Below are 11,921 nucleotides of genomic sequence, written 5' to 3'. Positions count from 1 at the left end.
CGCCGCCGCGGCTGCCGTGGGGCGCGCGCCTCCGGCCGCCCCGCCGCGCACCGGCGGCCCTGACGTCACCCGCCCCGCCCGCCGGGACGGCCTCCCACACAACCATTGGCTCTCTGGCACGTCAATCACCGGCGACTGAGCCACGCCCCGCCCTCCCCGAGAGACAATTCCCCCCGCGCTGTTCCCGCCGGGATGGACCCGGCGCTGACCGGGGCACGGGGGGACAGCGACACGGGCCGGAATGGAGATGGGAGGCTGCGGGAAAGGGACACCGGGTGGAACCAGAGATATGGGCCGGGAACTGGGGCACAGGGCTGAGGACAGGGACACGGGGCTGGAACGGAGATATGAGCCGGGAACGGGGGCACAGGGCACAGAGACACCGTCGGGGGCAGGGACACGGGCGGAGGCCAGGAACAAGGCGCTGAGGGCAGGAACATGACCCTGGAACCGAGATATCGGCCGGTAATGGGGTCACAGGGCTGGGGGCAGGGACATGTCCCTGGAACCAAGATATGGGCCAGGGACATGGTGCTGGGGACAGAAGCAATGACAGGGAACAGTGATGTGGGTCTAGGGAATAGGGACATAGGGGACAGGAGTATGTCCTGGGCACAGAAATATATAATGGAGAGGGACATGGAGCTGTTGGCATCCCCTGGAATTAGGGAAAGGGATAGGAGGCAGTGAGGGAGCTGGAGGTGGTAGGGCTACCTATCCCACAGGGGGCTGTGTAAGGGTGTCAGGTGGTTTTCTACCAGTGGCTACCACCTGCTTAAAGCAAACTGTAGCATGTATCTCTGAGAGGAGGTGTCCCATAGAGAGGGTCTGGGCATTGCCTGCAGGGATGAGGCCATCTTGACTGGAAACAATCTCATCACACTTTCCCAAACTCCCCTGACATCATCCCCAGACTCCCCTGACATCACCATCCTCCTTGGCCATAATGGAGGCAGCAGGAATGCTACTACCCATGAGGATGCTCCTCTCCCATCCTGTGCTCCCCACAGGAGTGCCATCCCACTGTGTCCCAGCCTGACTGCCCAGCAACCCTCCCCAGAGCACAGACCCCCTCCAGGCATGGCTGGGGGTTCCCTCCCCAATGCAGACCACATCGACACAGCTCTGGGGCCACTGGCCTCTGGCACAGGGATGTACAAGGACTACGGTCCCTCGAGGAGAAAGCTGGTCACGCTCTCCTTGGGAAACGGACTGGGGAAGTCCCCCTTCCAGATACTCTGCAAAAGCTCCAGGGTCCCATCAGAGCACCGTGGGACTAACCTGAACTCTGTGTGGGTTCCATGGGGGCCTGGGGCCAGGTGGGTCCCTCATGGGAGCCAGCAACCACCCTGCAGGGAGGAAGGAGCACAGAGCCGGGGTGGGAGTGGGTTCACCGAGGCCAAGCACGTGTGAGGAAGGGCAGGGTGGGACTGGGGACTGGCACACCCTCAGTCTTCCAGGAGCCGCACTTAACTCCACAAGCCCCAGATATCTGAGTCTGTCCCATGGCCCCACACACCCCGCTGGAGCGGGGGATGCCCCGTGGCCACACAACCGGGACCACGGAAAACCAGGTGTGCCCTTGGCAGGACTCACAGGGGGTTTCACTGCTCTCCAGGCTAGCAGAGGGAAGGAAACAATGCCCGTATTCCTGCCCGTGCCCCTGCGGGGTCCTGTCCCAATGATTCTCCAGTGCCGGTCCCGGTCCGGCCCTATCCCAGTGTTCCCTGTGCCCGGTCCTGTCCCAGTCCCACCGCTTCCCTCGCCCATTCCCGTTCCCATCCCGGTCCCACAGCTTCCCCCACCCGTTCCTGTTCCCCTTCCAATCCCGGTCCCATCTCTTCCTTCGTACGTTCCCGTTCCCGTCCCGTTCTCATCTCGTTCCCATGGCTTCCCCCGCCCGTTCCCGTTCCCGGTCCCTTTCCTGTCCCGGTCCCGTCCCGCTCCCCCTCCCTGCCGGACCTTTTTACCCTCCGGCCGGCAGGAGGCAGTGGCGCCCCGTGGCCGTGTCGCCGCCGGCGCTCTGTCCCGCGCTGTTCCCGGCCGCTGGTTGGTGCGCGGCGGCCGGAGCGCGCAGGTGACGCCATTGGCGGTGGCCGCGCCGTCCGCACGGGCAGCGGGAGCGCCGGCCCGGCCGCGTGCTGCCCCGTGCCCGGTACCGCGGCCATGGAGTTCCCGGCCGCGCTCTTCCCCTCCTACTTCTGCGCCGGCCCGCCGCGGGAAGAGGGTGGCCCCGCGCCGGTCGCCGGCTGGGGCGAGCACGGGCAGGTGCTGGAGGGTGGCCTCGGCCGCCGCGAGGTGAGACCCTGCCGGCGGTGCGGGCCGGCCGAGGAACCGGCAGGACGCCCAGGGGCCGCTCTGACTCTCCCCCTTCGCTCCCCGCAGGTGCAGCCGGCGTTCGTGCCCCGCCGCGGCGCGACGGGCGAAAGGTGGGAAGCCGGCGGCGCTGCGGCCGTGCCGGTGCTGCTGCCCAGCGCGGGTGAGAGCCGCGGGAGCGGGAGGCAGCTCGCTGCACGGGGCTGGGGCAGCGTGCCTTCCGCCTCTGTCGCTGCCCCGCGGGGCTGAGCGGTGTCCCTGTGCTCGTGTGATGCCATACGGCTCTGCCTGTTCCCCACAGGCCGCTGGATCCCCTCGCCCGAGCCTCAGGACATCCTGTACCGCAGCAGCCTGTGCAGGAAGCTCCGGGCAGGCAAGTCTGGAGCCACTCTGGACTTCGCCAAGCAGGTGGGATTTGAGGCACTGCATGCTGGCAAGGACCTGGGGGACAGCGTGGGACCTTTGCATGCACTGACCCTTTCCCCTTCCTCTCACACAGCTGGGCCATTTCTTTGTCGATCACCCAGAAGATGCGTTTGGCTCCCTGGGGCGTCTGCTGCACAAGAACTTCTACCTGGGAAATGCCAAGCTGAAGGTCACTGTCTGTCCAGGGATAACAGTGCTGTTCCCCACCCTTCCCCTTGCCAGTCTCAATCTCTGCCCCTACTCCTGTAGAGACCAGCCCGGAATAGCACCATCCGGATGACGGCCCTGGTGGAGGATATCAACCGCCTGGAGGCCCGACGGTGAGTGTCCCTCTGTCCCCTGCCCTCCAGAGGCTTGGGGAGCTCCTGCTTTGTCCCCCCACCTGATGCTGTCCATGCCCTGCAGCGGCTGCCCCCGGCAGCACTTGGCCTCCCGCCTGCGCTGGTTCTCCCACCTCTGTCGTGACTGGCTCTTCGAGGTGCCGCTGGGGCTGCTGGCAGACTGCCTGCACGAGGAGCTGATGCAGCAGTGGTCCAACCTGCTCTTTGATGACAGCCTCACTGGGGGAGCACTGGCCTGGTTGCCTCCTCAAGAGGGGGGAACACGAACACCCGTGGGCCGGCTGGTGCACCCTGGAGGGCAGGCCATGAACCACCTCTGTATCCTTCCCCATGGGGTGTCCCTGGGGAGGGAGGTGGGGGTTGTGTTGCACCCTTAGCCACCACCCCAGATTTCCAGGATGTGGTGCTGGAGGAGCTGCCCCACACTCGGGGCTCCCCAGCTCAGTTCGAGCTCAGCGGGCGCGTCCGGCAAGTGGCTGCAGCCCGTGTGGATGGGCAAGGTGAGCCATCCCCAGGATCCACATCTCGAAGCAGACAGGATGGAGGGAGGAGGGGCAGCAGGGGGCCCCTGGGATGCTGCCAGCTCACATGCCACCTCCTTCCCCCTGACAGATTTTGTTGGGGTTCGCTCAGACTATCACTGTGGTGTTTGGAGGGTGCCGGGCAAGACAGGGGCAGTTCCCGCTGCACTGCAGGTGATCCACACTGATGTGCCTGCCTCCTGCCTCACTGTCAGGTAGGTGCTGGAGGAAGGAGTTGTGCAAAGAGGGAGCACTGCTGGCACAGCCCTGCTCTCTGTGGCAGGTTCTGTCACCTCATGGTGATGCTGTGCCCCCTGTCCTGCAGCCCTCACCTTCCCGGGGAACTGTCTGTCTGCACCCAGAGCGGGACCGTCTACCTCTGGAACGTTGAAACTGGGTGAGAGAGGGCACTCAGGGCTGTCTAGGGACTCTTGCAGACAGTGGAGTCCCAGGGGGTGGGAGGCCCAAGTGACTGGGGCAGACTTGCCCCATGCCAATACTACTGTCTCCCCACAGGCTGCAGCAGCTGCGCCATGACCCTCAGACCATGTTTTTTCGGGACCATTCACCCTGGCGCTGGAGTGACTTCACTGCCCACCCACGAGTACTCACCTGTGCTGACCGCACGGGCCTGCAGTGCTTGGATGCCCGGGTGAGCTTGGGAGGGTGGGCGTGGGGCTTGGGCCAGGCAGGGAAGAGGGTTCTACAGCCCAAAGTGCTGACTGTGCCCTGTTCTACTGGTGCAGGCCCCCAAGAGATGCCACTTTGACTTGTTCAAGGTGGGTGAGGAAGCTGGCTGCCAGCAGGGCGAGCGTGTGGTGCTGCCCATGTACCTGGGCAGGGCTCACCCCTCACAGTACCTTGTCACCACCCAGGTGAGTCCCCCCACAGCTGGGAGCTGGGGAAGACATGCCACACAGCTGTGTCTCCTAGTGCCTATGGGGCATGAGGATCTTCCAGCTGAGGGGAGCTACCATGGTGTGTTGGAGTGTGCCCTGTCTGAGCCAAGACTTCTGTCCTAGTTCTCCGTGTATGTGCTGGACGAGCGTTTGCCACTGGTGCCTGTTCTGAAGTGGGCACACATGATGAAGGCCCCTCCACTCTTTGCAAACCTGATGCCAGGGAATCCTGGGAGGAGCCACAAGGTGCTGCTTGGTGCATCCCGCACACAGGAGCTGTTGCTTTTGCAATACCGGGGTAAGAGATCAAGCTCCAGGCTGCTGCAGAGCTGGGGCTCCTCTGTGCCCATGTCCTAGCCTCTTTGCTGCTGGTATCAGCTGCTGCTCTGGCATCTGTGCTCACCAGAATTTTTTGGGGTGTTTCCTCAGGGGGCAGCCAGTCAGCCTGTCAGCTGGCAGGGACTCCACAGAAGCTGCATGATATCGCGGGGTGCCTGCAGCACCTGCCCACCCAGCTGCCACACCGCCACCACCTGCTCCAGCAGCGCCTCTCAGCCCCAGCAGCAGGTGAGTGTCCCACACTGCCCCAGGCTGCAGGTCCTAGTGGGGGAGAAGGTGGAACGGAGTGAAAGTAACCTTTGTCATGGCCTGCCTGGAGGGTGGCTGAAAAAGCAAAGCCCTGAACAATGCTGCAGAAGAGATTAATGACATAGAAAAAGATGTACAGGGCAGGCAGGAGCCAGCAGTGAGGGTGCCCACTGAGGGGTGGAGGCAGCCCCCACTGCTGGCCAGGCCACTGAAATATTCCTAGGATTGGAACCCTGGTGACAATACCTTTCCTGTTCCTGCAGGGCTGGCTGCCACGCTGCAGGAGGATGGACCACACAAGTCCATGTTGATTTTCCAGCTCTCTGAGGCTGGGGATGTCTTCTGCCAGAGGCTGACCCACAAGGCAGCACAGCCCCCTGCACCCCCATCAAGGGATGAGGCCACAACAGCACCTGGCTCTTCCCCCCTCTTCGAGGCTCCAGCCAGCAGCCCACATGGCTTGGGCAGTGAGGGAGAAGAGGAGGAAGAGCAGACATTCTACTTGCCCAACCTGGAGGTCATTATCCACGAAGAGGAGGAGGAGGACATGGGAACACCAGCCCCAGTGGAGGAAGCTGAACTGCTGCAGGAGCCCTGTGCCAGCCCTCAGCCCTCCCCAGCAGTGCCCAGCCCAGCTGCAGCCCTGCGGTACCGCCGCTGGCTGAGGGCCCTTTTCAGGACCCGGAGGGAGCCTCCCCGGCACACCTGGCCCCCCAGCCTCAGCCAGAGGCGCCTCTTCACCCGCAGAGATCTGCAGGGGCCAGCAGGCCCCAGCGGCTTGCAGAGGGAGATGCGCCAGCGGCTGCGCCAAACCATGCAGGAAGGGGGCCGCATCCAGCGCTGGGAGCCTTTGGCCGTCCAGCCCCCTCCCCTGCCACAGACCCTGGAGCTGGCAGAGGGTCCGGACCCCCTAAGTGCCCGTCTGACAGCAGCTTGGGCTGGGGACTGGGAACAGTGGTGGGAGGACAGGTCGAGCTTCAGTGTGGCACAGAGACAGCGGGCGCTGCGGGAGCGGCGGCGGCGGCAGAAACGAGCCAAGGGCCGCCGCAGCCTTTCGGCCAGCTTCACCTCCTCTGTCACCTACCAGTCTGAGCTGTCCGAGTTGAGTGATGTGGGCCCCTTGCTGCGCTCTCCCGGCCGCCCACTCGTTCTCTCCCAGGAGGGCTCACCACCAGCAGGCAGCCCTCCAGTTCGCAGTCCCCCGCCCTCACCAGCGGCCGACGAAGCCCTGCTGTCTTCACAGAGCCTGCGCTGCCGCGGCATCCCCAAGGAACGGCGGAAAACGCTGCGGGACTACTTGTCCGTGTGGGCCGAGGGGCCCCCCGAGCCCCCGGAGCCCCCGGAGCCCCTTGGCAGCCAGGCCAGCCAGCTGTGCATCCCTTCTTCGCAGAGCCAGTTGTCCTCTGCCTCGCAGCCCCGCCGCAAGCGCCCACGAATGGGCTTCTGAGCACAAATAAACCTGCTTGGCACAGCCTTCCTCCCAGCATCCTCAATTGTTTGGTTAAGGCACCCACCCTTAGGGGCAGGGGAGGTCGGGCGGGACGCCCGGGATTGGGACTCCCCTCGGGGAGGGAGTGACCATCTTCCCCGGTCGGAGAGTCCCCGCCGGGATGCTCTGACGCGAGGGTCGCTCACATGCCGGGCGTGGTGGCAGGCGGGCGCTTTAAGGGGGCGTGGAGCGGGGCCGGCTGTGTTTCGGGGCGGGAGCGGCGGCCATGGCGGCGCTGCTGGCGCGGGGGCTGGTGCGGAGCGCGCTGCGCCCGGGGCAGGTGGGCGCGGGGGTACGCGGGGATGGGGGGATCCCGGGAAAAGGGGGACGCCCCGGGGTGTGCGGGGTAACAGGGGCACCGGAACGGGTCCGCACCATGCTCTCCATTACTTCCACCTTCGGGCAAAGTCCGCGGCGGGCATGAGCGCCGGCCCGCGCACCCCTAGGCCACGGCCCGGGGCCTCGGAGCACCCGTGGGTATCCCCCCCACCCCAGCCTGCGCCCCCGTGGGCACAGCCGCACCCCCACGGCACAGATCTCTGTCAGGCCCGTGGACAGTCCCGTTAGCCTAGTGAGCACAGCTCTCTTACCCCTGTGTTACCCCCGTGTGCGCCTCCCTGTTGCCCCATGTGGTACCTCCTGTCACAGCCAAGCATCACTCCCATGTGCACCCCACCATCACCCCTGTGTGCACCCCCAGGACACCTGTATGAATCCCACCACTTTCTACATGCATCCCCCATCACATCCCCCATCACCCCATGCATTAGTCCGATCACCCCCACGTGTACCCTGCATCACCCCCACATGCATCCCTCGCCCATATCCCAGGGTGCACTCCATGTCACCCCCATGTGCATCTCCCCACGTGTCCCTTGCCAGCCCCACGTGCATCCCACCATTACTCCCATGTGCTCCCCTCCATCACCTTGCACTGTTTCCCCACATGCTGCTACCCACCCGCACGGCAGTGTCCTTGTCCTTGCCCCCGTGGGCACAGGCTGTGAGCTGGGTATGCCTCTCAGCCCCAGCGGTGTGCGTCGGCGCCCGGCAGGCGGGACGGGGAGGTGGGCAAGGCGCAGCAGGCAGCAGCGGCTGGCGAGGAGGCAGGAGGGCAGCCCACCATCTTCAGCAAGATCATCGACCGCACCATCCCTGCCACCATTCTCTATGAGGATGACAAGGTATCTGGGACAGCAGGATCTGTGTACCCAGCGGGGCAGGGGGACAGACCCTTGGGCTTGGGGCTTACCCTGCTCCCTCTGGTAGTGCCTCGTCTTCCGTGATGTAGCCCCCCAAGCCCCTGTGCACTTCCTGGTGATCCCCAAGCGCCCCATCCCCCGTATCAGCCGCGTGGGTCCCCAGGACACTGAGGTGAGTCCGGAGAGGTCCCTGGGACATTGGTGGTGGGGGTCATACAGAGGTGACCCTGCCACTCCCCTCTCCTTCAGCTGCTGGGGCACTTGATGGTGGTGGCAGCACGCACAGCACAGGCAGAGGGGCTGGCTGATGGCTACCGCCTTGGTGAGTTGATATTCCCTACCGGGTTGTGGGGCAGGACCCTCATTGGTGGTCCTGGGGGGTTGGGGACAAAGGGGGTGGCCTGATCCTTGTACCTCTCCTGACAGTAATCAACGATGGGAAACATGGCGCACAGTCTGTCTACCACCTGCACCTCCATGTGCTGGGGGGGCGGCAGATGGGCTGGCCCCCTGGCTAATGCCCACTACCCACTTGCTCTCCAATAAAGCATCTCCTTGGTGGTGACTTCAATGGCTCTGCATTGGGGTGGCTTTTTTTGGGGTGGCTGGCCTGAGCAGGGCAGGTCTGGCCTTCATTGTCACAGCAGTAGAGTTGGTACCCTGCTTTTTGCAGGGGATCTGGGCTCTCCACATACCAACCCCACAGATGAAGCAGAAGGGTTTTATGGGGCTGCCCACATCTCACAGGCAAAAGGCTCATTTTGGTACTGGGCTGGAGGAGCAGGCTGGGTGCCACAAGGTTGTTCCCAAGATGGGGTGTCAGTAGTGCACCACATCCAGGGCTGCCCACCCAGCCCCACTGCCACCAGCAGCCCCAGCATCCCTGAATGCCCCTGCTGTGCCCCAGGTTGCCCCCCTGACAGCCCCCATGTGTTGCCACCAGAGCCCTGCGCTGGACACTGATGTTTCCCTGCTTTTCAAAACCAGTTAATTGCACTAGATTGGTCTAAATGTGCTCAGAGCAGGCTTGTTGATTGCATGTGTACTTCTTGTCCACCCCAGACGGGCCTCTCTGCGAGCTCCCAGGAGGATCATAACCCTGAGCAGAATACCGGGCAGGACAGGCTGCGTGGTGGGTGGACCTGCTGCTCCCTCTATGTACACATACCCGTGCACTCCCCCACACTGCAGCCACTGTACTGCTTGTGTGTGCGCTGCCATGCAAAACTCAAATGCACTGCTCAGCCCAGACCCCCCAGCTGCGCACCTCCGAGGGACACTCACTGTATTGCTCACCCCAGACCCCCCCAAGCGCACACTGAGGAAAGCACATCATACCCTTCGCTACAGGCCCCACAACCGTGAGCCGCCGAGGAAATGGCACACCCAGAGCCCCCTGCACACAAGGGCCCGCCGGCTCCGTGCGCGCCGGGCGCTGTTTACAGGCCTTGACCGCGCTCTGGTGCCTGCACGTGTGCGCGGGCCCCGTGAGGGGAGCACACGCGGGGCTGGGCGCATGCGGCCGCCCGCTCCCTGCCGCGTGCCTCCCGCGCCCGCTGCTCCGTGGCCGGCTGCCGTGGCTATATTTAGTGGCCGGGGCCGGTGCTGGCGCGGTGCACGGCCCACCTGGCACCGCCGTCGGGACCGCCTGGGCCCCCGCCAGCCGCTGCGCAGCGGACCGCAGCCCGCCGGGGAGAATGGCGGCTCTGTTCATCGCCCGGCTCGGTGGCGCTGGCGGCGGGGGGCCCCCGGGAGCTGTGTCGGGGCTGTGGCGGAGCCCAGTCACTTCCCACACATACACACCCAGTATAGTATGGGGAATGTTTTCGGGGTGTAAATGAGCCTTAAAATTGTTGATACTGCTGCTTCCTGCCTCTGAGGCTCAGCGCGGGCTGGGGCCACTGTTGAACTCAGGACAGCCCTGCCTCGGGGATGTGTACCCCAAAGAGGACTGGGTGTCCCTGGCGAGGTGGGGACACTAAAGAGGGGCCAGGGATCCCCAGGACATCATCCCCCAGGGCTTGCCCAGAGCAGTCCCACAGGGAGTGCTGTACTGGGCACAGGGCACGGGCTGGCACGCGAGCTCAGGGCCAGTCGCCTGCCACGGTGTTTCTTCCTGTGCCAGGTTTATTTTGTCAGTCCCCGAGCAGCGGCAGGGCAGGACAGTGGGCACAGCCCCATGGGGCCGAGGCGGGAGCGGGGGGGTGGGGAGCGGGGGCCGACGGCTGTTTTGGTTCCTCAGCCGGAGAGGATCACAAATGACGCAAGTTCCCAAAAGAGCCGGGCGGGGGGGCTGCGAGGGATGTGTCAGCCGGCGGCGAGAGGCAGCCAGATGTGCTCCAGCAGCTCCAGAGCTGCTGCCCCGAGCTGATGCTGCCAGAGCACAGCCCCACAATGATGCCCCATAGACCACCCCAGGGTGGTTTGCCCCACAGTGGGTGCGCACACCCGGGGTGGCATCGCCAGGCTCCCTGTCCCACAGTGTACTTTGGTGCTGTTGGTGTCCCTTCAGTATCCCTCAGCAACCATGCTGCCTAGCCACGAGTAAGCCCACGGGTGTTTGGTGGGGAATCTGGGGATGCTCCTAGGAAGACCATAAAGGGATGCAAGATGGGGCAGGATCCCCAAGCTGCCACCCCTTCAGCATGAGCTGGCATAGGGGTACATCTCAGGGACCACCACAGGGCCCATGGCTGAGCATGGAGGCACGACCAGCAGCATTCAACCCAGAAGCCTCACAGAGAGCTGCCAGCCCTGGGAGCAGCCTGGCACCAACCCCTCTCCAGGGGCAGCAGGGCTGATGTGGCCCCAGCATGGGGAATCCATGAGATGAGCTTGGGACACGTCTCCCATTTCTCCCTCCTCCTTACAGCTGTGCAGCAGATGGGCTTGGAGGAGCCCCTGCTTGGCACTGGGCCGAGGGTCCGCAGGGAGGAGCGGTTCCCAGTGGGGGCCCCCCCGGCCCGCCGAGGCCAGAAGGACTGAGCACATCCCCGGCCAGGAAAAACAGAGGCCCCAGCGTGGAGCGCACGGTGCCCCGTCGGCGCACACCGCAAAGTGCTGGAATAACAGCCCTCGCTCTCGAGCCCGCCGCCTGCTATCAAAGAGCCCTTCTTCTCCTCGGCCTCTGCAGGGATGGGGCCGGGGGCCCATCGAGGGCTGGTGGTGAGAGGAGGCTGCTGCTCCGCGCCGGCAGGCACGGGCTGCACCCAGCCAGGCGCCGGGTACATCCCACCCCATCACCCTAGGGCAGCTGGGGGTCCCTGGGGCAAGCGGGCATATTCCAGTGCCAGGACCAAGCAGTGTGGCGGTCACTTGGGTCAAGTCGTGGGGTGCGGTGTGTCCTCAGGAGCCCTGGGCACGTCCCTCCTGCTGCCCCAGTGGGGCTGCGCTGGCTCTGCCCAGGTACCGTGCACCCCCGAGAGCCCCTGTGACTAGCTTGGCCCTAAGTGGTGGCCCCGAGCACTGGGGCAAGATGGCACGGGGTACATGGACCCCAGAGGTGGGGACAGCCTTGATCCTGTAGTGCAGCGCAGGCACCTCTGTGTCCTTGCAGCCCTGCGCCCCCATCCCCGACATTACCATCCCGCCGCACTCCCGTGCCCCACACAGCCCCGTGTCCCCGTGTCCCTGCACCCCGTGCCCACACAGACCCGTGTCCCCGTGTCCCTGCACCCCCTGTCCCACACAGCCCCGTCCCCCCGTGTCCCTGCACCCCGTGCCCACACAGACCCGTGTCCCCGTGTCCCTGCACCCCCTGTCCCACACAGCCCCGTCCCCCCGTGTCCCTGCACCCCGTGCCCACACAGACCCGTGTCCCCGTGTCCCTGCACCCCCTGTCCCACACAGCCCCGTCCCCCCGTGTCCCTGCACCCCGTGCCCACACAGACCCGTGTCCCCGTGTCCCTGCACCCCCTGTCCCACACAGCCCCGTCCCCCCGTGTCCCTGCACCCACACAGCCCCGTGTCCCGCACCGCACCCCCTCACGCCGACTGCGACCTCGCTCCGCCCACTCCTTCGAGACCACGCCCATTATCCGTTTGACTAATCCACTTGCCCCGCCTAGTTTGCGGCACGGCCACGCCTCCTCCGGGTCTCTCCGCCAATGGGAGGCGCGCGCGCGGCTCCTCCCCCCCCC

At 65.1% G+C, this 11,921-nt stretch overlaps 3 protein-coding genes across 4 annotated transcripts in view; 2 read left to right on the top strand and 1 right to left on the bottom strand.

Annotated features, from left to right (window-relative positions):
- Positions 1-9,598, bottom strand: part of TMEM8B (transmembrane protein 8B) — a 19,404-nt gene extending 9,806 nt beyond the window's left edge. The window contains exon 1 of the mRNA XM_041470988.1: positions 9,121-9,598. Within this exon, the coding sequence (XP_041326922.1) occupies positions 9,121-9,496 (376 nt within the window). The 5' untranslated portion in view covers positions 9,497-9,598. The remainder of the gene's footprint in view (positions 1-9,120) is intronic.
- Positions 2,082-6,568, top strand: TAF1C (TATA-box binding protein associated factor, RNA polymerase I subunit C). Of its 2 annotated transcripts, none has more exons than XM_041470986.1 (14): positions 2,082-2,298; positions 2,386-2,479; positions 2,618-2,724; positions 2,816-2,911; positions 2,992-3,062; positions 3,148-3,401; positions 3,473-3,583; positions 3,696-3,819; positions 3,930-4,001; positions 4,121-4,256; positions 4,351-4,479; positions 4,627-4,801; positions 4,933-5,070; positions 5,355-6,568. In XM_041470986.1, exons 1-14 carry the CDS (start codon positions 2,167-2,169, stop codon positions 6,536-6,538), a joined length of 2,823 nt encoding a protein of 940 aa, XP_041326920.1. In that variant the 5' UTR covers positions 2,082-2,166; the 3' UTR covers positions 6,539-6,568. The 2 variants fall into 2 exon arrangements, with proteins under 2 accessions (XP_041326920.1, XP_041326921.1); XM_041470987.1 differs by having other exon boundaries at positions 2,220-2,298; positions 2,386-2,429.
- HINT2 (histidine triad nucleotide binding protein 2) lies at positions 6,798-8,353 on the top strand. The gene is made up of 5 exons (XM_041470989.1): positions 6,798-6,860; positions 7,606-7,764; positions 7,850-7,954; positions 8,032-8,104; positions 8,209-8,353. The coding sequence occupies exons 1-5, from the start codon at positions 6,807-6,809 to the stop codon at positions 8,298-8,300; spliced, it is 483 nt and encodes a 160-aa protein (XP_041326923.1). The 5' UTR covers positions 6,798-6,806; the 3' UTR covers positions 8,301-8,353.
- Positions 9,599-11,921: the final 2,323 nt, after the last annotated feature.

Source organism: Pyrgilauda ruficollis, unplaced genomic scaffold, assembly GCF_017590135.1.
Source record: "Pyrgilauda ruficollis isolate IOZ18807 unplaced genomic scaffold, ASM1759013v1 scaffold251, whole genome shotgun sequence".
Taxonomy (NCBI): domain Eukaryota; kingdom Metazoa; phylum Chordata; class Aves; order Passeriformes; family Passeridae; genus Pyrgilauda; species Pyrgilauda ruficollis.
This window is presented reverse-complemented; position numbering and strand designations above follow the sequence as displayed.